This window comes from Amblyomma mixtum, chromosome 3 (genome assembly GCF_055824585.1).
Source record: "Amblyomma mixtum isolate Tamu chromosome 3, ASM5582458v1, whole genome shotgun sequence".
In the NCBI taxonomy this organism is placed as follows: Eukaryota; Metazoa; Arthropoda; class Arachnida; order Ixodida; family Ixodidae; genus Amblyomma; species Amblyomma mixtum.
The window spans coordinates 268,205,095-268,232,498 of NC_143014.1; the positions used below are offsets into that span (position 1 = coordinate 268,205,095).

A 27,404-nucleotide genomic window follows, 5' to 3' on the forward strand; every position below is an offset into this window, starting at 1 on the left:
ATGAAATATTGAAGCGATTTTCGGCAGTGGATATGAGGTGGCAACCAAATTGGCCGCACCCTTTTTGATTAGTCGGACGTACAGTTCGAACTTAATTTTTATGCACTCGGGAAAGGGATATAAAATAGAATGTCTCTGAGCATTGTCACCGTTTCACTCGAGAAAGAAACAACAAAAGAAAAGGAGTAGATGCGACTGATAGTTAATACGAATCAAGCTAAAGCAACAGTTTTCGTTTTGCTTAAAATTATCGTGAAAGCGAGTGCAGCTGTTCAAATTGCCAATACCGAGAAGGCACCGAAGAACAAAACGTCCGGCGCCACAGCCAAAAATGTGACCAGAAGAGAACAGAAAACTGAGGGCGGTGGGCGGATGGGGGGCCAGGAGCTTTTCATAAACAGGTCGAAGGATGCTGGCACGTTCGACACTGCACTGTGCTCGTAGAACAGGAAAGAATAGAAAAGTAAGCTCCAGCACGCTTTACCCGGAGTCCAAAAAAAAATCGCCTTTTTTTTGTGGTCATGAAAGGGCTCCTGTAATCGTCATGTAAGCAGAACTCCGTCACTGGCAATCTGAGTGGCTGGGGCTGCCTTGGCAAGTCAACACTGCGTGCAAGCTTGTGCTGCATGTGTGCAGCGCATGGTTCGCATTTGTGGCACCTAATCTTTGGCACTGGGCGAGTGAAATCGAAATGGGCTTTTGAAATGCGATTGTTTATTTTTCGTGTTTTCTGTACAGTAAGGGGATTAACTGCTGTTTGCACGCACCGATTTCAGCAAATCTACCCTCACTGATGTCTGGCTCATTCTCATGAAGAACCCTGCGCACGCCTATGGATGCTATTCAAAAACTTGTCTAAGCATCTTAGCTGCTGACACTATACAGGCACTCATGATCTCGGCAGCAAGTGCGGGAGCACACGTGTGTAGAATTCGGTGCATGGAATATGCGTGATGAGTGACTACTTTCCTCGAGCATCAAAACTGTGAAAATTGGCCAAATAGCCCGACAAAGCCTGGGCGGCTCACTACCACATCTATGGGTCTCAGGCTATGCTAGGAGAGCCACGAGGCCAGTCGGCCACGACAATAAATCTCTCATCCGCTCCGTCGTCAGCAAACAAACAAACAGTTATTGAACGTGAATGAGAGTGAGCGAACGTGAATGAGAGTGAGAGTGAGTGGACATGAGGGTGGTTGAATGGTTGTGAGCACCAGTGAGTCATTGTGAGAGCGAGTGGTCATGACTATGAGTGAGTGGTTGTGAGTGTGAGTGGACATGAGTATAGGTGAGTGTGAGTGGTCATGAGTGTGAGTGAGTGGTTGTATGAGTGGACAAGAGTGCAAGTGTGAGTGAGTGGTTGCGAGTGTGAGCGGACTTGAGTGCATGTGTGAGTGAGTGGTTGTGAGTGTGAGCGGACTTGAGTGCGAGTGTGAGTGAGTGGTTGTGAGTGCGAGTGGTCATGAGTGTGAGTGAGTGGTTGTATGAGTGGACAAGAGTGCAAGTGTGAGTGAGTGGTTGCGAGTGTGAGAGGACATGAGTGCATGTGTGAGTGAGTGGTTGTGAGTGTGAGCGGACTTGAGTGCGAGTGTGAGTGAGTGGTTGTGAGTGCGAGTGGTCATGAGTGTGAGTGTGTGTGAGTGGTTGTGAGTGTGACTGGTCATGAATGTGAGTGAGCCACCTCTCATGGTGCCGCGGTATGTATTCCAGACATGTCAGCATAACCAACGTCTAGAACCACAATGAACTGGAACCACAACAGATAAGGCTCCAGAAGCAAAGGCTCAAAGTTTTGCACTCAATATACACCGCCAGGATAGGCACTGATAAGGGAAAGTACGTGCAAATTAGTTACCCAGCACACTACCCAAGACAATACATCAGCTTTCCGGTGCCCGCCAACAATGGTGACACTAGGCCGCAAAAGCCATACTTTACCCCTAAAAAACAACTTTTGAACCACCGCAGTGCCTCAGTGGTTACGGCGCTCAGCTGCTGACATGAAACATGCGATGTCAGTGCACATTAACAGCCCCAGATATCTGAAATTTCCAGACGCCTTCACTACGGCGTCCCTCATAGCCTGCGTCGCTTTGGGACGTTAAACCAGCATAAACAATCAATTATTTTTTAAAAGTTTTGGAAGTCTGCCCTGAAACTGATGGCATATAACAATGGATGCTTGCAAATGCAGATTTAATGAAATGTCGCCTGCAGCCTTCTTAAAAATAAAATGCTTTGATAGATACTACCCCCTGAAGTTCACACCAAGCAGGCCCACAAATCCTCAATTTCAGGGGAGCTGAAAAGGAAGAAACCCAGACGTGCAAGTTTGAACGCAGCTTTTAATCTATCTTGTATCTGACGAGTTTAATAAAAAGATTAAAGTGCTTAGAATGTAAAAAATTCTCCTAGTTAATAAAGAATGAAACCGTAAAAAGCCATTAAGCCAGTGAAGAGGGCCATTTTTGAAATTGTGAAGTTGTAACATACTCGACGATGTACTGAAAGGCCAGGAGAAAATAACCATGAATTAGCTTCTCTGCACGCTCAAGAAAAAAATGCAATTTCTGTTTGATTATGGCAATAAAAAGGCATTACTTATCAAGTCAGACACAGATATCCTAAAAAAGTTTTAAACAATGAATAGGCACAGCCTTTCCTTGACCTTTTTTGCTGTTTTCATCATTAGTACTGGCAGTGAATTTAAATATATGCAGCACAGCTTCCTATGTCTTCCTCATCACATCTAATATCACTTGTAGGCACTCACATCGGTGGGCATTGTGCCTCTTCCGGTCTCCCCTGGACGCGACGAAGGCATTGCAGACGAGGCCTGCGCAAAATTTAGAACACGACCCTTAAATTTTTGGCTCAGCAGAATGTGACACACAGATGCACAAAAGTCACCCTCCTAGAACAAAACTTCTAAAAAGACTACATACAATTCTTTTGAATCTCCACACATACCGTTTACTAGAGATCAAATTTGAGCACACACATATCGAGGGCCACTATTAACAAAGAAGACTGACATTTCGCATGAGCGATGGCCCATATATCACTTATGGCAGGAGATGATGGTAGAGAGAGGGTGCGGTAGATGGTCCTTGGCGATCACAAAATGAACAAGGGAGGGGAAAACCTCAGTTTGCTAGAGCCAACGTTTCGACAAGGGGACTTGTCTTCGTCTGGGCGTCATGGCAGGAGATTTATTTAATACCTGGCAGCTGTAAGGCATGCTAACAGGAATGCACCCTTAAGAAAAATGTCATGTAGTCTGTTCGGCTAGTGCAAGAGCTCCGTCCCGTGGCACTGCCCGCTCGTCGTCTTCTACATGGCACAAATTCGTTCTGTCTCACCGATTCGAACCTAGTAAGCATTCGCTGTAGTTTTATTGCAAGAGTGGTACAGCTAGCAGTGATTGCTTTGTTACAAGTGAATTTCACACCATCCATATCACAAATATATAGCGTGCTTTTTTTTGTGAAAAACCAGCAAACGCAGTAAATGACATTTCCCAAAAGAAAGCATGAAGTGACACAAGATGTGCTGCCATGCTCTGACCGATTTTGCCACCATAATAGCATCAGTATTTTTTCTCAGTTTCTAGACTAACACTAACCATCAAGATGACAATTCATCCCCTATCTCTCAGGTGTTTAATAAATACTGGTATTTTAATGTTACAAATTTCAAGCCCTTTTCCAATGCAAAAGAGCAACAGTGAACTTTCGACAGATGGAGCACGTTGTCTAGCATTTAGCCGTTTGGCTCTGCCAGCTTGCCTGTGAGTGTTCACAGCCATATGCAGGCTGTTTCTGCTCCCACTGGTGCATTTCAGCAAGGTAAGAGCTAGATATGCACAATATTAAATTAAATAAATTAATTAAATATTAGGCCAGAGGACAGCTCACTGCATTGAGAATTTCATCGAAGCTGCATAGTGCCTGAAATTTCCACGAGCGAGTATGCATGCAATCAGCTAGCTATACTACTTCAAACGGTGCCGGATTCGTAAGCCCAGTGCTAGACGACAGTAAAATTTGTTCCATACTTTCCAGTCTACAAGCAAATGACAGTTTTTCTGAAAAAAAAAAGTGGCATACAAGCCAAGCTGGTGTACAAGACACCTTTTCAATCAGTATGCACTGTAATGACAAGGTGAGGATGCTTTTTCCAGAAAGTGCAAGAAATTTTGAGGAACCTTTAACCTTTTAAGGACATGATGCGATAGTGTTAATGGGTGCCGTCAGACTCTACTTGATCTCATTAGCATATCATCCAATCACGTGCTGTGCTAATACTACCAGATCACATGAAACACTTTAGCACGCGACACAAGCATAGAGTCTTTCGCGTACTCGTTCCTCAGCGACATGCACTTTGCTTCTCACTTAATCATTGCTCCCCTTAAGGAGTGCCCCCTCTTATCTCACACATACTCAATACACGCAGTTGTAAGCTACCACAATATGTGGAAGACTGCACGAAACACATATAAAACCCTGCTTTAACCAAGCTGTAAAAACATGTCTGCATGCCTAGGGGTGCCGTGTCTGACTCGCAATCCAAGGGTCAAGGGTTCGATTCCCCACTAATTAGTACTCCAATTGTCTTTTCAGTACAGGTCATTTACTTTATACACTCACATTATGTTATGACATTTCAGTCATGGTACCACCTTCCAATCACCAGTTTTCTTATATATAACAACTTTTCAAATCCGCCTCAAGTATGAGGCGGCTTGCTCTGTCAGCCGCCTGTTGGCTGACCTGCAATCACACGGGCAGTCTAAATGCGGTTATGCTTAATCGCAGATACCAAAATTACCCGCAAAACGAACTACAAAAAGTTAATTTTTTCCACATGCCATTTCTCACTGGAACAAGCTGCTGGTTGAAGTTGTGAGTGCTCATCGAGATGTATTGTTATAGCTAATCAATGATTTGTGATTTAACTGTTCTTTCAGACCATGGTTTGACCAAATGCACTGCTTGAGCCACCTTTGTGAATCGGGACTACGTTGGCCAGTTTCCACTCATCAGGAACAACGCTGGTCTTTAGTGATTTATTAAACAAAATAACCAAATAGCAGGCAGTCATATCGAAGCATGCCCACAGGACATAGGAAGAAATACATTAATAATAATTCATTAGCAGTAACAGCCCCTACCAGGACAGTGTAGATGGCGTTGATGATGATGATGCTGTGAATGGACTTGGCCGTGTATTTGACAGAGAGCTTGGGCCTCGCATAGTCTGCCGGCGGCAGCAGCAGCGAGTGGGTGGAGGCACCGTCGCTTGCCGAGGCACGCCACTCCATCCCAGAGGTGGGTGGCGGGCTGGCTGCACGCTGCCGCCCACGCTCTGCACAGCAAAAATGATGGGCACGCTCAAGAAAAAAAATTCTGACCCTGGAGCAGGCAATCTCCATTAGGTGGCTGAATGGTGCATTCCCACTTTCAGAGGCGAGCGTGAGTGAAGCCATTGCAAGCTGAACAGCTTGTCCTAGAAGTCGGGTGTCTGTTGTGTATTTCAATGCAAAAAAAATCGTTTTTTCTCTTTTCATTCAGTTTTTTGCGCAGTTCTCATGTAATTGCTGCTGTTAAAGCAAAGGGATAAGCAAGCTGAACGCGATAAATGTGAACACCATTTGGAAAACCCTGTAATTTCTGAGAAACAGAGGTTAAAACAGGCATGCAGCTTTCACTCTGCTATGAAGAGCATGCAGTGATGGTCCCAGTGATTGGTTCTGGGGGGGGGGGACTTCCGTATATCAAAAAAGAAAAAATATAAACGATTTTTTATTTACACTATTTGTGCAACAATTTTTGGTTTGGTTTATGCGGTTTAACATCCCAAAGCGACTAAGGCTATGAGAGACGCAGTAGTGGAGGGCTCCGGGAATTTCGACCACCTGGGGTTCTTTAACGTGCACTGACATCGTACAGTACACGGGCCTCTACAATTTCTCCTCCAAAGAAATTCAACCGTCACGGCCGGGATCGAACCCGCGTCTTGCGGGTCAGCAGCCGAGCACCATAACCACTGAGCCACCGCAGCGGCGCAACAATTTTTGTGCAATTTGTTGCTGAAAAATAAATGGAGATTGATAAGATGACAGTTACGTCAATAATATTCATATGTGCCCCGCCGCAGTGGCTCAGTGGTTACGGCGCTCGGCTGCTGACCCGAAGGACGCGGGTTCGATCCCGGCCGCGGCGGCTGAATTTCGATGGAGGCGAAATTCTAGAGGCACGTGTGCTGTGCGACGTCAGTGCCCTGCATGGAGATATTATGTATATAAGTATCGTGTGCTGAGGTTGTCCACACGACTTCGCACCTACTACTAACCACAAAAGGCCATCATGCAAATTTAGCGTGTCCAGTTATAGCCTTTATTCGTAGAGAGTCGGTCGGTGAGTGGGAGCTCAATATACCACTTTAGCAGCGGTCCAGGAGCACTGAATTTGTCCTCCCTTACCCTTGAGACAAGCGGATTCAGTACATGCTGATGCGATGTGTCATACCTTGACATGCACAAAGAACTCATTATTTTATACTTTACTTACCGCTTTTTCAGCCTTTCCCGCTCGAGGAGCTCTCTGTAATAACGTTGTCTTTCTTGTTTTGTTGTCCCGACCAGACATCGAAAGTATGGCAAAGCCAGGGGTGATGTCTGCATAGAAACCATAAAAAATGCTTTTTGCAACGCCAAAAAGCGAAACCTTAAGCACATTTAAAAGGTGCCATTCTGACTTTAAGCGACGATTTTTTGTGCCCCAAATGAAGTGCTATTGCAAAGTGTTCGCAATTCAAATTTTATTTGGATTAACTTATGGAGTTCCGACGTCATTCTGACTGCCTTTTTTTTTCGCGGCAGTGAATATTTCTGATGTGTGCTCTATATTCTACCAAGTCCACTCTCTCTGCATTTCCTAACTTTTTTCTTTCTAAAATTTAGCGAGGGGCTAGGTTCTTCTCCTCCAAGTAGTCAAGCTACAACAGAGGTTAGGCACCCAAAATGAATTGTACCTCATTGTTGTCCCCAATCTGGTTCAGATGCTTTCCATACCAAGTGATGCTGGTCACTTTGCATGCTTTCGAAAATCCACCCCCTCCCACCCCGCATTCTTATCTAACCCTTAATCCTTACACTACTCGTACTACAACAGGTGCCTGGAGCAGCCTTGCACTTCCCTCTGCTAAATAACAAGCACAGGATGTCTGCCAGGTCTTAGCTACTAACACCTGCCAACGAAGTGCCCAGACCCACTGCATGACTTAAGAATTCTCGAATCAGTTACTGTTTATTGTATCCGGGAGCACCCTTTCATTCATGAGAGGGCATTTCTCATAATATCTCAGTTACTTTTTCTGGCCGCCGGTACATTCAGTTGCCCCATGATTTGTGCGTACGCTTAGATACTTGTATATCTCACGTCTAAATACCTTCCAATTCTGATATTCTGATATATAATCATTGGTTTGGTTTGGTTTATTGGGGTTTAACGTCCCAAAGCGACTGAGGCTATGAGAGACGCCGTAGTGACGGATCCACGTCACGTGGCTTTTGACCCATGTCTACGGCAACGCGCGTTGACAGCTTGAAGCGCGGTCAACAGGACAATGCCACGCTATCTGCAGGCATGAAGACAGTTTGTAAGCGAGGGTACTGAACAGATGGGCCTTGAGGTGACTTTCCTCGAACCTGGGTTTACCAGAGGCAGAAACAACCTGCACCGTGGGAAATCGAGAATGTTTGCAAAGCTCGTGGGAGGAAGAGAGAAAACTCCGAAATCTTGATGGTGAAAAATGTACATATTTGTACAGTGTTCATGGACGTGAGTTGTCTTCTTTCCAAAACCATTGATTGGTCCTGTTGTTCTTTCCCAATTGGTGATTGGTGGCGTTTTCCTTTCACCAGTGATTTATTGGGTGGAGGCTTGTAGAGTTACCTGATTGGTTGCTGTCTCCACCGAGGGCGGGGTCATAGGGTTTCAAACCAGCTATTTCGGCGGGACCGAGGACTGGTTTCTTCACGTAAAACAACTAGTCAGTCAAATGTAAATAAGTTTTCTCCTTGCTTGTATCTTCCTTTGTTTTATTAATTGTTAATAAAGAAACCTCTCCATAAGTGTCCTCTAGCCACGTGATTGAGCAATATCGAATTTGCAAGACGTCAAGCACCCTTCAATAATAGTCAAACGCAATTTCCCTCCACAAGATTGGTTTGGTTTATGGGGTGTAACGTCCCAAAGCGACTAAGGCTATGAGAGACGCCGTAGTGGAGGGCTCCGGAAATTTCGACCACCTGGGATTCTTTAACGTGCACTGACATCGTACAGTACACGGGCCTCTACAATTTCTCCTCCAAAGAAATTCTACCGCCGCGGCCGGGATCGAACCCGCGTCTTTCGGGTCAGCAGCCGAGCACCATAACCACTGAGACACCGCGGCGGCACATACCCGTACTTTGGCTGTCGAGGAGTACAACTATTCTTCCTTCCCGCAATAAATGAGCCCACTTCAATTAGAAGGCACACGGTTAATGATGGTTGTGAATCCTCTAACCAGCAATTTTTGACCCCCCACATAGGTAAGAAATAAAGAATCATCTGTCTTACGTCAAAATCACTGTACTTCAATATAGGCGATGAACAGCCAGAATGAATCTTTCGGGAAAAATCTTAAAAAACAATAGAAACCGCGCCTGGTCACAATAGGTCTCTCTTTGATTGGCCGAATTGAGGACTGAAGTAACTTCTTTATTTAAGGTTTCGCGCCTAATCATTGTTTGTAAATGTTGCTTCTAATGTAATCATTGTAAACACACCGTGAAGAAGGGTGCGGCTTGTTTTATTTAGAAGGTTAGTCGCAACGCAGCAAGTAATTATTTGTCCAGACTACGTTATCTCCTGTTTTTACTATACGCATATATTCCTGAACATTTCACTGAGCGCAAAAATGTTTTAAAACTAAAACGGAAATCGAAGACAGGCATGGAAAAGTGCCTGTAATCTCAAACAGCTACCAAACAGCTATGATTTTCCAAAAGTGCTCTGGTGCAATCTTGCCTAGCAAACACAGTGATAACCCTTATGCTACCGGCGATACACAAAGCGCCAAAGTCGAGGTCCGAAACGATAAGAACACTTCGCGAGAGTTTTCGATTCTGCCGCGAGTGCCTTAACACGAGCTTCAACGTGATCTGTGCGGACATACCATGAGTCGGGATCCTTCCCGATGTTCGGGGTGGTAGAATGAGCCTTGAGAATGGCAAACACCGACTGTGGCTCGTTCTGGGCTGGTCAGAGGGTGCTCGCTCTCTTTGGTGGGCATGCGTTGGGATCCTACAAGACAGAGGGAAACTCAACTGTGATGAAATATTGAAGCGATTTTCGGCAGTGGATATGAGGTGGCAACCAAATTGGCCGCACCCTTTTTGATTAGTCGGACGTACAGTTCGAACTTAATTTTTATGCACTCGGGAAAGGGATATAAAATAGAATGTCTCTGAGCATTGTCACCGTTTCACTCGAGAAAGAAACAACAAAAGAAAAGGAGTAGATGCGACTGATAGTTAATACGAATCAAGCTAAAGCAACAGTTTTCGTTTTGCTTAAAATTATCGTGAAAGCGAGTGCTGCTGTTCAAATTGCCAATACCGAGAAGGCACCGAAGAACAAAACGTCCGGCGCCACAGCCAAAAATGTGACCAGAAGAGAACAGAAAACTGAGGGCGGTGGGCGGACGGGGGGGGCGCCAGGAGCTTTTCATAAACAGGTCGAAGGATGCCGGCACGTTCGACACTGCACTGTGCTCGTAGAACAGGAAAGAATAGAAAAGTAAGCTCCAGCACGCTTTACCCGGAGTCCAAAAAAAAATCGCCTTTTTTTTTTTGTGGTCATGAAAGGGCTCCTGTAATCGTCATGTAAGCAGAACTCCGTCACCGGCAATCTGAGTGGCTGGGGCTGCCTTGGCAAGTCAACACTGCGTGCAAGCTTGTGCTGCATGTGTGCAGCGCATGGTTCGCATTTGTGGCACCTAATCTTTGGCACTGGGCGAGTGAAATCGAAATGGGCTTTTGAAATGCGATTGTTTATTTTTTGTGTTTTCTGTACAGTAAGGGGATTAACTGCTGTTTGCACGCACCGATTTCAGCAAATCTACCCTCACTGATGTCTGGCTCATTCTCATGAAGAACCTTGCGCACGCCTATGGATGCTATTCAAAAACTTGTCTAAGCATCTTAGCTGCTGACACTATACAGGCACTCATGATCTCGGCAGCAAGTGCGGGAGCACACGTGTGTAGAATTCGGTGCATGGAATATGCGTGATGAGTGACTACTTTCCTCGAGCATCAAAACTGTGAAAATTGGCCAAATAGCCCGACAAAGCCTGGGCGGCTCACTACCACATCTATGCGTCTCAGGCTATGCTAGGAGAGCCACGAGGCCAGTCGGCCACGACAATAAATCTCTCATCCGCTCCGTCGTCAGCAAACAAACAAACAGTTATTGAACGTGAATGAGTGAGCAAACGTGAATGAGAGTGAGAGTGAGTGGACATGAGGGTGGTTGAATGGTTGTGAGCACCAGTGAGTCATTGTGAGAGCGAGTGGTCATGACTATGAGTGAGTGGTTGTGAGTGTGAGTGGACATGAGTATAGGTGAGTGTGAGTGGTCATGAGTGTGAGTGAGTGGTTGTATGAGTGGACAAGAGTGCAAGTGTGAGTGAGTGGTTGCGAGTGTGAGCGGACTTGAGTGCATGTGTGAGTGAGTGGTTGTGAGTGTGAGCGGACTTGAGTGCGAGTGTGAGTGAGTGGTTGTGAGTGCGAGTGGTCATGAGTGTGAGTGAGTGGTTGTATGAGTGGACAAGAGTGCAAGTGTGAGTGAGTGGTTGCGAGTGTGAGAGGACATGAGTGCATGTGTGAGTGAGTGGTTGTGAGTGTGAGCGGACTTGAGTGCGAGTGTGAGTGAGTGGTTGTGAGTGCGAGTGGTCATGAGTGTGAGTGTGTGTGAGTGGTTGTGAGTGTGACTGGTCATGAATGTGAGTGAGCCACCTCTCATGGTGCCGCGGTATGTATTCCAGACATGTCAGCATAACCAACGTATAGAACCACAATGAACTGGAACCACAACAGATAAGGCTCCAGAAGCAAAGGCTCAAAGTTTTGCACTCAATATACACCGCCAGGATAGGCACTGATAAGGGAAAGTACGTGCAAATTAGTTACCCAGCACACTACCCAAGACAATACATCAGCTTTCCGGTGCCCGCCAACAATGGTGACACTAGGCCGCAAAAGCCATACTTTACCCCTAAAAAACAACTTTTGAACCACCGCAGTGCCTCAGTGGTTACGGCGCTCAGCTGCTGACATGAAACATGCGATGTCAGTGCACATTAACAGCCCCAGATATCTGAAATTTCCAGACGCCTTCACTACGGCGTCCCTCATAGCCTGCGTCGCTTTGGGACGTTAAACCAGCATAAACAATCAATTATTTTTTAAAAGTTTTGGAAGTCTGCCCTGAAACTGATGGCATATAACAATGGATGCTTGCAAATGCAGATTTAATGAAATGTCGCCTGCAGCCTTCTTAAAAATAAAATGCTTTGATAGATACTACCCCCTGAAGTTCACACCAAGCAGGCCCACAAATCCTCAATTTCAGGGGAGCTGAAAAGGAAGAAACCCAGACGTGCAAGTTTGAACGCAGCTTTTAATCTATCTTGTATCTGACGAGTTTAATAAAAAGATTAAAGTGCTTAGAATGTAAAAAAATCTCCTAGTTAATAAAGAATGAAACCGTAAAAAGCCATTAAGCCAGTGAAGAGGGCCATTTTTGAAATTGTGAAGTTGTAACATACTCGACGATGTACTGAAAGGCCAGGAGAAAATAACCATGAATTAGCTTCTCTGCACGCTCAAGAAAAAAATGCAATTTCTGTTTGATTATGGCAATAAAAAGGCATTACTTATCAAGTCAGACACAGATATCCTAAAAAAGTTTTAAACAATGAATAGGCACAGCCTTTCCTTGACCTTTTTTGCTGTTTTCATCATTAGTACTGGCAGTGAATTTAAATATATGCAGCACAGCTTCCTATGTCTTCCTCATCACATCTAATATCACTTGTAGGCACTCACATCGGTGGGCATTGTGCCTCTTCCGGTCTCCCCTGGACGCGACGAAGGCATTGCAGACGAGGCCTGCGCAAAATTTAGAACACGACCCTTAAATTTTTGGCTCAGCAGAATGTGACACACAGATGCACAAAAGTCACCCTCCTAGAACAAAACTTCTAAAAAGACTACATACAATTCTTTTGAATTACCACACATACCGTTTACTAGAGATCAAATTTGAGCACACACATATCGAGGGCCACTATTAACAAAGAAGACTGACATTTCGCATGAGCGATGGCCCATATATCACTTATGGCAGGAGATTTATTTAATACCTGGCAGCTGTAAGGCATGCTAACAGGAATGCACCCTTAAGAAAAATGTCATGTAGTCTGTTCGGCTAGTGCAAGGGCTCCGTCCCGTGGCACTGCCCGCTCGTCGTCGTCTTCTACATGGCACAAATTCGTTCTGTCTCACCGATTCGAACCTAGTAAGCATTCGCTGTAGTTTTATTGCAAGAGTGGTACAGCTAGCAGTGATTGCTTTGTTACAAGTGAATTTCACACCATCCATATCACAAATATATAGCGTGCTTTTTTTTGTGAAAAACCAGCAAACGCAGTAAATGACATTTCCCAAAAGAAAGCATGAAGTGACACAAGATGTGCTGCCATGCTCTGACCGATTTTGCCACCATAATAGCATCAGTATTTTTTCTCAGTTTCTAGACTAACACTAACCATCAAGATGACAATTCATCCCCTATCTCTCAGGTGTTTAATAAATACTGGTATTTTAATGTTACAAATTTCAAGCCCTTTTCCAATGCAAAAGAGCAACAGTGAACTTTCGACAGATGGAGCACGTTGTCTAGCATTTAGCCGTTTGGCTCTGCCAGCTTGCCTGTGAGTGTTCACAGCCATATGCAGGCTGTTTCTGCTCCCACTGGTGCATTTCAGCAAGGTAAGAGCTAGATATGCACAATATTAAATTAAATAAATTAATTAAATATTAGGCCAGAGGACAGCTCACTGCATTGAGAATTTCATCGAAGCTGCATAGTGCCTGAAATTTCCACGAGCGAGTATGCATGCAATCAGCTAGCTATACTACTTCAAACGGTGCCGGATTCGTAAGCCCAGTGCTAGACGACAGTAAAATTTGTTCCATACTTTCCAGTCTACAAGCAAATGACAGTTTTTCTGAAAAAAAAAAGTGGCATACAAGCCAAGCTGGTGTACAAGACACCTTTTCAATCAGTATGCACTGTAATGACAAGGTGAGGATGCTTTTTCCAGAAAGTGCAAGAAATTTTGAGGAACCTTTAACCTTTTAAGAACATGATGCGATAGTGTTAATGGGTGCCGTCAGACTCTACTTGATCTCATTAGCATATCATCCAATCACGTGCTGTGCTAATACTACCAGATCACATGAAACACTTTAGCACACGACACAAGCATAGAGTCTTTCGCGTACTCGTTCCTCAGCGACATGCACTTTGCTTCTCACTTAATCATTGCTCCCCTTAAGGAGTGCCCCCTCTTATCTCACACATACTCAATACACGCAGTTGTAAGCTACCACAATATGTGGAAGACTGCACGAAACACATATAAAACCCTGCTTTAACCAAGTTGTAAAAACATGTCTGCATGCCTAGGGGTGCCGTGTCTGACTCGCAATTCAAGGGTCAAGGGTTCGATTCCCCACTAATTAGTACTCCAATTGTCTTTTCAGTACAGGTCATTTACTTTATACACTCACATTATGTTATGACATTTCAGTCATGGTACCACCTTCCAATCAGCAGTTTTCTGATATCCGCCTCAAGTATGAGGCGGCTTGCTCTGTCAGCCGCCTGTTGGCTGACCTGCAATCACACGGGCAGTCTAAATGCGGTTATGCTTAATCGCAGATACCAAACTTACCCGCAAAACGAACTACAAAAAGTTAATTTTTTCCACATGCCATTTCTCACTGGAACAAGCTGCTGGTTGAAGTTGTGAGTGCTCATCGAGATGTATTGTTATAGCTCATCAATGATTTGTGATTTAACTGTTCTTTCAGACCATGGTTTGACCAAATGCACTGCTTGAGCCACCTTTGTGAATCGGGACTACGTTGGCCAGTTTCCACTCATCAGGAACAACGCTGGTCTTTAGTGATTTATTAAACAATATAACCAAATAGCAGGCAGTCATATCGAAGCATGCCCACAGGACATAGGAAGAAATACATTAATAATAATTCATTAGCAGTAACAGCCCCTACCAGGACAGTGTAGATGGCGTTGATGATGATGATGCTGTGAATGGACTTGGCCGTGTATTTGACAGAGAGCTTGGGCCTCGCATAGTCTGCCGGCGGCAGCAGCAGCGAGTGGGTGGAGGCACCGTCGCTTGCCGAGGCACGCCACTCCATCCCAGAGGTGGGTGGCGGGCTGGCTGCACGCTGCCGCCCACGCTCTGCACAGCAAAAATGATGGGCACGCTCAAGAAAAAAAATTCTGACCCTGGAGCAGGCAATCTCCATTAGGTGGCTGAATGCTGCATTCCCACTTTCAGAGGCGAGCGTGAGTGAAGCCATTGCAAGCTGAACAGCTTGTCCTAGAAGTCGGGTGTCTATTGTGTATTTCAATGCAAAAAAAATCGTTTTTTCTCTTTTCATTCAGTTTTTTGCGCAGTTCTCATGTAATTGCTGCTGTTAAAGCAAAGGGATAAGCAAGCTGAACGCGATAAATGTGAACACCATTTGGAAAACCCTGTAATTTCTGAGAAACAGAGGTTAAAACAGGCATGCAGCTTTCACTCTGCTATGAAGAGCATGCAGTGATGGTCCCAGTGATTGGTTCTGGGGGGGGGGGGACTTCCGTATATCAAAAAAGAAAAAATATAAACGATTTTTTATTTACACTATTTGTGCAACAATTTTTGGTTTGGTTTATGCGGTTTAACATCCCAAAGCGACTAAGGCTATGAGAGACGCAGTAGTGGAGGGCTCCGGGAATTTCGACCACCTGGGGTTCTTTAACGTGCACTGACATCGTACAGTACACGGGCCTCTACAATTTCTCCTCCAAAGAAATTCAACCGTCACGGCCGGGATCGAACCCGCGTCTTGCGGGTCAGCAGCCGAGCACCATAACCACTGAGCCACCGCAGCGGCGCAACAATTTTTGTGCAATTTGTTGCTGAAAAATAAATGGAGATTGATAAGATGACAGTTACGTCAATAATATTCATATGTGCCCCGCCGCAGTGGCTCAGTGGTTACGGCGCTCGGCTGCTGACCCGAAGGACGCGGGTTCGATCCCGGCCGCGGCGGCTGAATTTCGATGGAGGCGAAATTCTAGAGGCACGTGTGCTGTGCGACGTCAGTGCCCTGCATGGAGATATTATGTATATAAGTATCGTGTGCTGAGGTTGTCCACACGACTTCGCACCTACTACTAACCACAAAAGGCCATCATGCAAATTTAGCGTGTCCAGTTATAGCCTTTATTCGTAGAGAGTCGGTCGGTGAGTGGGAGCTCAATACACCACTTTAGCAGCGGTCCAGGAGCACTGAATTTGTCCTCGTCCTCCCTTACCCTTGAGACAAGCGGACTCAGTACATGCTGATGCGATGTGTCATACCTTGACATGCACAAAGAACTCATTATTTTATACTTTACTTACCGCTTTTTCAGCCTTTCCCGCTCGAGGAGCTCTCTGTAATAACGTTGTCTTTCTTGTTTTGTTGTCCCGACCAGACTTCGAAAGTATGGCAAAGCCAGGGTGATGTCTGCATAGAAACCATAAAAAATGCTTTTTGCAACGCCAAAAAGCGAAACCTTAAGCACATTTAAAAGGTGCCATTCTGACTTTAAGCGGCGATTTTTTGTGCCCCAAATGAAGTGCTATTGCAAAGTGTTGGCAATTCAAATTTTATTTGGATTAACTTATGGAGTTCCGACGTCATTCTGACTGCCTTTTTTTTTTCGCGGCAGTGAATATTTCTGATGTGTGCTCTATATTCTACCAAGTCCACTCTCTCTGCATTTCCTAACTTTTTTCTTTCTAAAATTTAGCGAGGGGCTAGGTTCTTCTCCTCCAAGTAGTCAAGCTACAACAGAGGTTAGGCACCCAAAATGAATTGTACCTCATTGTTGTCCCCAATCTGGTTCAGATGCTTTCCATACCAAGTGATGCTGGTCACTTTGCATGCTTTCGAAAATCCACCCCCTCCCACCCCGCATTCTTATCTAACCCTTAATCCTTACACTACTCGTACTACAACAGGTGCCTGGAGCAGCCTTGCACTTCCCTCTGCTAAATAACAAGCACAGGATGTCTGCCAGGTCTTAGCTACTAACACCTGCCAACGACGTGCCCAGACCCACTGCATGACTTAAGAATTCTCGAATCAGTTACTGTTTATTGTATCCGGGAGCACCCTTTCATTCATGAGAGGGCATTTCTCATAATATCTCAGTTACTTTTTCTGGCCGCCGGTACATTCAGTTGCCCCATGATTTGTGCGTACGCTTAGATACTTGTATATCTCACGTCTAAATACCTTCCAATTCTGATATTCTGATATATAATCATTGGTTTGGTTTGGTTTATTGGGGTTTAACGTCCCAAAGCGACTGAGGCTATGAGAGACGCCGTAGTGACGGATCCACGTCACGTGGCTTTTGACCCATGTCTACGGTAACGCGCGTTGACAGCTTGAAGCGCGGTCAACAGGACAATGCCACGCTATCTGCAGGCATGAAGACAGTTTGTAAGCGAGGGTACTGAACAGATGGGCCTTGAGGTGACTTTCCTCGAACCTGGGTTTACCAGAGGCAGAAACAACCTGCACCGTGGGAAATCGAGAATGTTTGCAAAGCTCGTGGGAGGAAGAGAGAAAACTCCGAAATCTTGATGGTGAAAAATGTACATATTTGTACAGTGTTCATGGACGTGAGTTGTCTTCTTTCCAAAACCATTGATTGGTCCTGTTGTTCTTTCCCAATTGGTGATTGGTGGCGTTTTCCTTTCACCAGTGATTTATTGGGTGGAGGCTTGTAGAGTTACCTGATTGGTTGCTGTCTCCACCGAGGGCGGGGTCATAGGGTTTCAAACCAGCTATTTCGGCGGGACCGAGGACTGGTTTCTTCACGTAAAACAACTAGTCAGTCAAATGTAAATAAGTTTTCTCCTTGCTTGTATCTTCCTTTGTTTTATTAATTGTTAATAAAAAAACCTCTCCATAAGTGTCCTCTAGCCACGTGATTGAGCAATATCGAATTTGCAAGACGTCAAGCACCCTTCAATAATAGTCAAACGCAATTTCCCTCCACAAGATTGGTTTGGTTTATGGGGTGTAACGTCCCAAAGCGACTAAGGCTATGAGAGACGCCGTAGTGGAGGGCTCCGGAAATTTCGACCACCTGGGATTCTTTAACGTGCACTGACATCGTACAGTACACGGGCCTCTACAATTTCTCCTCCAAAGAAATTCTACCGCCGCGGCCGGGATCGAACCCGCGTCTTTCGGGTCAGCAGCCGAGCACCATAACCACTGAGACACCGCGGCGGCACATACCCGTACTTTGGCTGTCGAGGAGTACAACTATTCTTCCTTCCCGCAATAAATGAGCCCACTTCAATTAGAAGGCACACGGTTAATGATGGTTGTGAATCCTCTAACCAGCAATTTTTGACCCCCCACATAGGTAAGAAATAAAGAATCATCTGTCTTACGTCAAAATCACTGTACTTCAATATAGGCGATGAACAGCCAGAATGAATCTTTCGGGAAAAATCTTAAAAAACAATAGAAACCGCGCCTGGTCACAATAGGTCTCTCTTTGATTGGCCGCATTGAGGACTGAAGTAACTTCTTTATTTAAGGTTTCGCGCCTAATCATTGTTTGTAAATGTTGCTTCTAATGTAATCATTGTAAACACACCGTGAAGAAGGGTGCGGCTTGTTTTATTTAGAAGGTTAGTCGCAACGCAGCAAGTAATTATTTGTCCAGACTACGTTATCTCCTGTTTTTACTATACGCATATATTCCTGAACATTTCACTGAGCGCAAAAATGTTTTAAAACTAAAACGGAAATCGAAGACAGGCATGGAAAAGTGCCTGTAATCTCAAACAGCTACCAAACAGCTATGATTTTCCAAAAGTGCTCTGGTGCAATCTTGCCTAGCAAACACAGTGATAACCCTTATGCTACCGGCGATACACAAAGCGCCAAAGTCGAGGTCCGAAACGATAAGAACACTTCGCGAGAGTTTTCGATTCTGCCGCGAGTGCCTTAACACGAGCTTCAACGTGATCTGTGCGGACATACCATGAGTCGGGATCCTTCCCGATGTTCGGGGTGGTAGAATGAGCCTTGAGAATGGCAAACACCGACTGTGGCTCGTTCTGGGCTGGTCAGAGGGTGCTCGCTCTCTTTGGTGGGCATGCGTTGGGATCCTACAAGACAGAGGGAAACTCAACTGTGATGAAATATTGAAGCGATTTTCGGCAGTGGATATGAGGTGGCAACCAAATTGGCCGCACCCTTTTTGATTAGTCGGACGTACAGTTCGAACTTAATTTTTATGCACTCGGGAAAGGGATATAAAATAGAATGTCTCTGAGCATTGTCACCGTTTCACTCGAGAAAGAAACAACAAAAGAAAAGGAGTAGATGCGACTGATAGTTAATACGAATCAAGCTAAAGCAACAGTTTTCGTTTTGCTTAAAATTATCGTGAAAGCGAGTGCTGCTGTTCAAATTGCCAATACCGAGAAGGCACCGAAGAACAAAACGTCCGGCGCCACAGCCAAAAATGTGACCAGAAGAGAACAGAAAACTGAGGGCGGTGGGCGGACGGGGGGCCAGGAGCTTTTCATAAACAGGTCGAAGGATGCCGGCACGTTCGACACTGCACTGTGCTCGTAGAACAGGAAAGAATAGAAAAGTAAGCTCCAGCACGCTTTACCCGGAGTCCAAAAAAAAAATCGCCTTTTTTTTTTGTGGTCATGAAAGGGCTTCTGTAATCGTCATGTAAGCAGAACTCCGTCACCGGCAATCTGAGTGGCTGGGGCTGCCTTGGCAAGTCAACACTGCGTGCAAGCTTGTGGTGCATGTGTGCAGCGCATGGTTCGCATTTGTGGCACCTAATCTTTGGCACTGGGCGAGTGAAATCGAAATGGGCTTTTGAAATGCGATTGTTTATTTTTCGTGTTTCCTGTACAGTAAGGGGATTAACTGCTGTTTGCACGCACCGATTTCAGCAAATCTACCCTCACTGATGTCTGGCTCATTCTCATGAAGAACCCTGCGCACGCCTATGGATGCTATTCAAAAACTTGTCTAAGCATCTTAGCTGCTGACACTATACAGGCACTCATGATCTCGGCAGCAAGTGCGGGAGCACACGTGTGTAGAATTCGGTGCATGGAATATGCGTGATGAGTGACTACTTTCCTCGAGCATCAAAACTGTGAAAATTGGCCAAATAGCCCGACAAAGCCTGGGCGGCTCACTACCACATCTATGCGTCTCAGGCTATGCTAGGAGAGCCACGAGGCCAGTCGGCCACGACAATAAATCTCTCATCCGCTCCGTCGTCAGCAAACAAACAAACAGTTATTGAACGTGAATGAGAGTGAGCGAACGTGAATGAGAGTGAGAGTGAGTGGACATGAGGGTGGTTGAACGGTTGTGAGCACCAGTGAGTCATTGTGAGAGCGAGTGGTCATGACTATGAGTGAGTGGTTGTGAGTGTGAGTGGACATGAGTATAGGTGAGTGTGAGTGGTCATGAGTGTGAGTGAGTGGTTGTATGAGTGGACAAGAGTGCAAGTGTGAGTGAGTGGTTGCGAGTGTGAGAGGACATGAGTGCATGTGTGAGTGAGTGGTTGTGAGTGTGAGCGGACTTGAGTGCGAGTGTGAGTGAGTGGTTGTGAGTGCGAGTGGTCATGAGTGTGAGTGAGTGGTTGTATGAGTGGACAAGAGTGCAAGTGTGAGTGAGTGGTTGCGAGTGTGAGAGGACATGAGTGCATGTGTGAGTGAGTGGTTGTGAGTGTGAGCGGACTTGAGTGCGAGTGTGAGTGAGTGGTTGTGAGTGCGAGTGGTCATGAGTGTGAGTGTGTGTGAGTGGTTGTGAGTGTGAGTGGTCATGAATGTGAGTGAGCCACCTCTCATGGTGCCGCGGTATGTATTCCAGACATGTCAGCATAACCGACATATAGAACCACAATGAACTGGAACCACAACAGATAAGGCTCCAGAAGCAAAGGCTCAAAGTTTTGCACTCAATATACACCGCCAGGATAGGCACTGATAAGGGAAAGTACGTGCAAATTAGTTACCCAGCACACTACCCAAGACAATACATCAGCTTTCCGGTGCCCGCCAACAATGGTGACACTAGGCCGCAAAAGCCATACTTTACCTCTAAAAAACAACTTTTGAACCACCGCAGTGCCTCAGTGGTTACGGCGCTCAGCTGCTGACATGAAACATGCGATGTCAGTGCACATTAACAGCCCCAGATATTTGAAATTTCCAGACGCCTTCACTACGGCGTCCCTCATAGCCTGCGCCGCTTTGGGACATTAAACCAGCATAAACAATCATTTTTTAAAAGTTTTGCAAGTCTGCCCTGAAACTGAAGGCATATAACAATGGATGCTTGCAAATGCAGATTTAATGAAATGTCACCTGCAGCCTTCCTAAAAATAAAATGCTTTCATAGATACTCACCCCTGAGCTTAACACCAAGCAGGGCGACAAATCCTCAATTTCAGGGGAGCTGAAAAGGAAGAAACCCAGACGTGCAAGTTTGAACGCAGCTTTTAATCTATCTTGTATCTGACGAGTTTAATAAAAAGCTTAAAGTTCTTAGAATGTAAAAAAATCTCCTACTTAATAAAGAATGACACCATAAAAAGCCATTAAGCCAGTGAAGAGGGTCATTTTTGAAATTGTGAAGTTGTAACATACTCGACGATGTACTGTAAGGCCAGGAGAAAATAACCATGAATTAGCTTCTCTGCACGCTCAAGAAAAAAATGCGATTTCTGTGTGATTATGGCAATAAAAAGGCATTACTTATCAAGTCAGGCACAGATATCCTAAAAAAGTTTTAAACAATGAATAGGCACAGCCTTTCCTTGACCTTTTTCGCTGTTTTCATCATTAGTACTGGCAGTGAATTTAAATATATGCAGCACAGCTTCCTATGTCTTCCTCATCACATCTAATATCACTTGTAGGCACTCACATCGGTGGGCATTGTGCCTCTTCCGGTCTCCCCTGGACGCGACGAAGGCATTGCAGACGAGGCCTGCGCAAAATTTAGAACACGACCCTTAAATTTTTGGCTCAGCAGAATGTGACACACAGATGCACAAAAGTCACCCTCCTAGAACAAAACTTCTAAAAAGACTACATACAATTCTTTTGAGTCTCTACACATACCGTTTACTAGAGATAAAATTTGAGCACACACATATCGAGGGCCACTATTAACAAAGAAGACTGACATTTCGCATGAGCGATGGCCCATATATCACTTATGGCAGGAGATTTATTTAATATCTGGCTAATATCTGGCAGCTCTAAGGCATGTTTGCAGGAATGCACTCAAGAAAAATGTCTCTGAAGGTTCTCTGGTAGAGCAGTAACAGACAACGAAAATGGAAGTCTTTGCATGATTTTTCGCCGGTATACCCACCACTCAATGTTTTGGCTAGCAAGTGAAGCAAATGACGATTCAAGGTCTTATTTCTGATCATCCTCATCCTCCCTTTTCTGGCAGCACGAACTTGCGACAGATGTCTATGCCATGCATCCGAAAAGAATGCATCAGCTGCTGTAACCTGAACTAAATGTGACCGGTCCCAATGGCGAATGTGCAGAAAGTATAGTGAAAAACGAGGAGAGGATAGGATGAATTTTATTGCAGAAATAGCCAGAGGGAGGAATGTCTAGAGCGATTTATGTGACGCTGCAAATGTGTACTTTCTGTCCTGGTAATTCATGCTAGGTACATCGCGATCAAAGAACAGGCTCCATCGGTTTTCTGTTTCTTTGCTTGCTTGCTTGCTTGCTTGTGTGGGGGGGGGGGGGGGGGTAATAAAATTAGCAGAGAGCCAAAGCTGCTGAAAATTACGAAACGTTCAATGTGAACAAGTCCGGACAAACCATCCCTGAAAATATTGGCTAAACAAAACAGAACTGATGAGCTCTAGCCTTTGTCTTTGCTTTCCCGGTCGGCATTCACATCAAAATCCCGTACAAATCACAGCCCTGGGCTGGAATGTGTGGTAAGCTAAGCTTTGAAGAAACAATTCTGCTTAAGATGTTGGTGCAAATGAATAAGGAAATTTCCAAATACACAAGTTCGGGCCCAAATAACGAGGCTGGTGCTGCGGCAGCTTTGGACGCCTGCCAAGAGTCTGCATGAAATGAGGAGACCTCCATGAGCTGAAGAGGAGGCTCCTGTGTATAAACTTGGAAACTGTGCAAAGGACGAGACACAAAAAGAAAAAAACACACTGCCACAAATGCATTCACCTAGTCGCGCCGAGAAATTTCACTTCCTTACTGTACGGTTTGATGGAAATATGACTCAAACATTTGTCAGGGCCAAGCCTCACTATGTGTGTTTTTGTGCGTGTTTCCTGTGCTTTGCGCAGTTTTTATGTTTACAGAATGTCATACCAAGTAGCCCTTCATCGCAGCAGCTTCAGATATTTCGTAGCACGAGTGATAGGCCTCCCCTGAGGCTTCTGTCAGTCGGGAATTTCTCTTACCAGAGTACTTTCGCGGGTGCTGTCTTGACCACCGCATGCAAAATCCACCTTATTGCACTCTACTGAGTAAGGAAGCTATCCAGTATGAGCAATTACAGACACGATTCCGTCCCCCCAAGACCGACTTCCAGTCATCCCACCAGCACATCTACAGCACATCTTTTTCGTAGCCCCCACCTTCCGCCCTCTACCACATGGTATGAAGTGGGAGCACCCGCTCAGAGCAACCCCACCCAAAAAGAGCCTTGTAGGAACTTTGGCTCTCCCTAATAACCAAGAGCTTACCAAAGATTTCCAGCAAACCACCTGTTCTACATCGCCTTTGCAATTTGTTTTATATATCTTGAGCCACTACAGCTCAAGTACACAGCTAATTGTGGCTTCTTGCAAGGTTTTGGCCTATGCTGATGATGTCACTCTCTTTTTTTCTACTGATAAAAAGAGTATGAGGAAAAATTCAGGCTTGCATGTCACGGCAGCACTTTGTGTCTGCACAGGCACGAATTTGAAACATCTTTTTTGCGACGCTGTTGCATGTGCTGCATTGTAAGAGAGAGACGGTACATGCACTGCGTAGAGTTTTTGTGCCTTCTCTCTGGTGCTCTGTCAGGGAGCCTATGCTTAGACGTTTTTTTTTGTTTTTCTTTTTTGCTCCCTTGACAGAGTGGGAAATCTGCTGTGTACTTTTTGTCATGTACCTACATGTTTCAGGGTTTTTATTGTTTTAATATTAGCTGTGTGCTTTATAGGCAACTAAGTGCCCAACTGGCTCTTCTCGACATAGCCGTGAGAGTTTTGGCTGATACACTCAGTTTCCCCACTCTTTGCTGCAGCCCTACCTAGCCTTTCTTGACACTAGTGTATTAAAGCCAGTTCAGCAAATGTGGATTCAAATGGCCCCAAAAGCCTTTTTTTAGACTCCAGAGGTGAGCTTTAGGTATTAAGACATGCCTTAACCCCACGGGGACAACTGCGCTGTGGTCAGCGAATTGCTACCAGAACAAGCAAGTAGAAACTTTGAGAATGTTTTATATTTTGTCTCGATGCTGTCTTTTTGGAACATACTTCAGTAAACTCTTAAAAAAGGACATTCAGGTCACACCTTACATTTTAACATTTCTTCCTGTAATCAAACATTATGGGATTCTATGTGAACTTTTCATGTTCATTAGACTGTTAGTGCGTGGAAAAGCAGCATGATGTATAAATATCCAGAATCACTGCATTCAACTAAGCTGGCATTCAGAGAACAGTTCATTTTAGTGCGGGAGGAGTATCCTGTGCAAGTTCAATCTCCTGAATGGCTGCCCTCTCTTGGCCTCGCAGAATATTGATATGCGGGCGAAGTAATAGACTGATGTTGGCGTGAAGCCGTATGCCGGTATCGGTGAATTCGATCCACTCGAGTAAGCCACTAGGAGGGTCAATGAGGTGCCTGTTGTTCAATTAAACAACAATAAAAAAATATTAGGAGATGGCCGAGTAGCCCGAGGCATCAGCAAACAAAGCTTTGCTATTTGTGCTGGCATTGGCTTGAATCGTAGTGTATCCCAGGCAGTATAGTCTTCCTTCTGCATGTGCGTACTGCCGCCTCCAGCTTCAGAATGCCTCAATGCACCATCAGCCTCCAGAAGTAGCCTCCAATTGGTCCTCTTCCGGGCATACAAAGTTAAAAAAATTAGGCAGTGGCTTAGCTCTGGTTAAGCCTTGATATACAAGCGAAAACTGCAGTTGTGCTTGGTTTCACGTCATGGCTGTAGCAGTTGGCGCACCATGCACTGGGAGCACCACGATAATGGTGGAGGCGTTCGGCCGTCCACACACTGCCTGTGCGGAGGCGGAGGAGGAGACGCGCATATAGTGAATATGGTGCTGTCTTAGAAGGTTGCTTTAGAGATACGCACTGTGGTGTCCATTCCTTTCGGGTGTATACCAAGATATGAGAGACAGGCATTTCCTTTCCTTAAAAGCAATTTTCATTTCATTTCATTTTCCTTTCCTTAAGGCCCTTTTGTGAAACCTGCCATATTGGCTGTTTACATTTCTCGAGTTACAGTTTGACATCAGTCTGAAAGGCACCAATCTGAATAGCATGAATGGCACCAGTTCTGTCTGAAACAATCAGAGAATCCTTCTAATATAAAACCTTCACTTTACATCAAGCTGGCAGACAAGACACAAACCTCAAGTATGCAATGCAAGCGAATTTTGAGACCAGAGGCAGAAACTTAGCAAAAGGAGCGTGAAGTATACGGCAGGTAGCGCTGGAGCCATGGCTTGCTGTGTGTAAGGAAGACAACTAAGACCACAGGGCACTGCAGACAGCACTTAACAGCACCCTCTCCAAGCGACTCCATAGAACTGATCGGGCAGACCGACTAGCTCTCGGCTGACTTGTGTATGCACCGCATGCACGCGAAAATTGTTTTGTTTGCCTGCAAGTGCTTGTACACTGTTATGAAAGAATGTTATTTGGCACTCTCACTAACCCTCTCCAGAAAAGGAAGCTCATGAGCACAGGTTTAAGGAAACCACGCAGAAGCACACTGTTCTTGTCAAGCCTATTTTTGTGCCCACAGTGAATAAGCACATGACACAATAAGGAAAAAATCGCCAAGGGGGCGGGAAGCAACGGCCAATTTTATCCTCAAAACACACTGCCAGCTCCCAAGTTTGCACACGGCACACCTCTTGCACCATGTGCAAACCAGCATTGTTTCCCCAGGCATCTCCTGCACCACTCAGCTGGCTGAACTTTTTTATGAGCTTGCGGATACTGCTGAAAAGAAGGTTGCGTACCAATGCAATTTTCCTCGACTATCACAAAGCATTTGATTCCGTCTCACATAAACTACTAAAGCACAAAATGAGAACACTTGACTTGGATAATATAGTGATGAAAGTAACTGGAGACTATCTCAGTGACAAAATACAATATGCAGAAACTGTAGGTCAAAAATCTAGTTTTGTTCAAGTCACTTCGGGAGTGCCACAAGGCTCGATGCTGGGGCCACTACTCTTCTTAATCTACATAAATGATATCACTTCAAACATTTCTTTCCAAATAAGACACGACTGTGTTGTTTAGATCAATCTGTAACCAACATGATGTAGATGCCCTAGAGCTTGACCTTAACAGCATAACCTCCTGGTGCCAAACCTGACTACTTGGCCTGACCACCAATAAATGTTACTGAGTAACAATTACTAAGTCTAAGATCTCCAATGAAGCTGCCTACAAACAACAGTGATGGCCTAGTGGTCTGAGCATCCTCCATGCAAGTGGGAGGTGCGGGGTTCAATCCCCAGTGCCGTCGGGTACCCGGCGGTGATACAATGGGTAGAAGCTTACCCCTAGTCTGGTGCTTGCCTTATTTAGTGTAAAATGCTTGGGAAATGGGTCTTTTGACCCCACCTTGAGTAAAAAAATATATGTACCTTGCACTATGGCACTCTTTGGCCACAGATGCCCTTGCATCATAAAAATCCATCATCAAACTACCGATAAACTGGGTGATACTATTCTCAGTGCGGCAACTGATGTTAAATATCTAGGTGTTCTGCTAACCACTGATCTGTCCTTTGAAAATCATTAAAATGAGCATCAAAAAAGCTGGGAAAATGCTCAGCCTCCTAATACGGAACTTTGGGGCTACTCCACAGATTCTCAAATGCACAGCATACAAGTCACAGGCCTCAATTGGAATATGTTTCCACAGTCAGGAATCCACACCGGTGGTACCTGATTAGTAATTTAGAAGCAGTACATCCCGCATAGCCAAAATTATATCAAGGCAGTACTCCAGGCATGTCAGCATAACAGAGAGAAAGAGCCGTAATGAACTGGAACTACTACAGATAAGGCACCAAAAGCAAAGGCTCAAATTTTTGCACTCAATATACAGCGACACGACAGGCATTGATAAGAAAGAGGACCTCAAAGCACCCCACTATATTTCTAACAAGCCAGACTGCAGTTTTAAAATATGGAAAATTACCTGCAAAACGAACTACAAAAAGTGTTAATTTTTTCCACATACTATTTCTCACTGGAACAAGCTGCCGGTTGGAGTTGTGAGTGTTCGACATGTATTTTTCCAGTTAAAGAATAATTTGTAATTTAACTGTTCTTTCAAACCATTATCTGACCTAATGCACTGCTGCTCCTTCTGTTGTATATCTGTTTATTTTATCTGGATACATTACTCCTTTGTCTTCCTTTCCTGCCCCTTTTTTTGTTCTTTGCCTCACATGATTTTATTTAACTGCTCGTCACTGTTGTACCCACCATCCTGCTATAATGCTTCGGCACTGCAGGGTGTACTGAAAATAAATAAAGTAAACAGAATGCTCTTCACTGCCTGCTTACAGGAGGTATTCCGGGGTCTGGAATGGGAACAGTTGGGGATAAGAGTTAATGGAGAATACCTGAGTAATTTGCGATTCGCTGATGACATTGCCTTGC

The 27,404-nt window shown here is 44.9% G+C and overlaps 1 protein-coding gene across 5 annotated transcripts in view; it reads right to left on the reverse strand.

The window, feature by feature from the left end:
• Positions 1-2,252: 2,252 nt before the first annotated feature.
• The window catches only part of LOC149354686 (uncharacterized), a 38,731-nt gene continuing 13,579 nt past the window's right edge, over positions 2,253-27,404 (reverse strand). For 3 of the 5 annotated variants that reach the window (XM_089583474.1, XM_089583477.1, XM_089583473.1), the window contains 7 exons: positions 21,406-21,468; positions 20,886-20,934; positions 18,478-18,605; positions 15,825-15,930; positions 14,419-14,612; positions 12,163-12,225; positions 11,642-11,691 (listed from right to left, as the gene is read on the reverse strand). In XM_089583474.1, the coding sequence (XP_089439600.1) occupies positions 18,564-18,605; positions 20,886-20,934; positions 21,406-21,468 (154 nt within the window). In that variant the 3' untranslated portion in view covers positions 11,642-11,691; positions 12,163-12,225; positions 14,419-14,612; positions 15,825-15,930; positions 18,478-18,563. Of the gene's footprint in view, positions 2,303-2,773; positions 2,837-5,176; positions 5,371-6,575; positions 6,683-11,641; positions 11,692-12,162; positions 12,226-14,418; positions 14,613-15,824; positions 15,932-18,477; positions 18,606-20,885; positions 20,935-21,405; positions 21,469-27,404 lie in introns of those variants that run through there. The other 2 variants (XM_089583476.1, XM_089583475.1) reach the window with 2 other exon arrangements.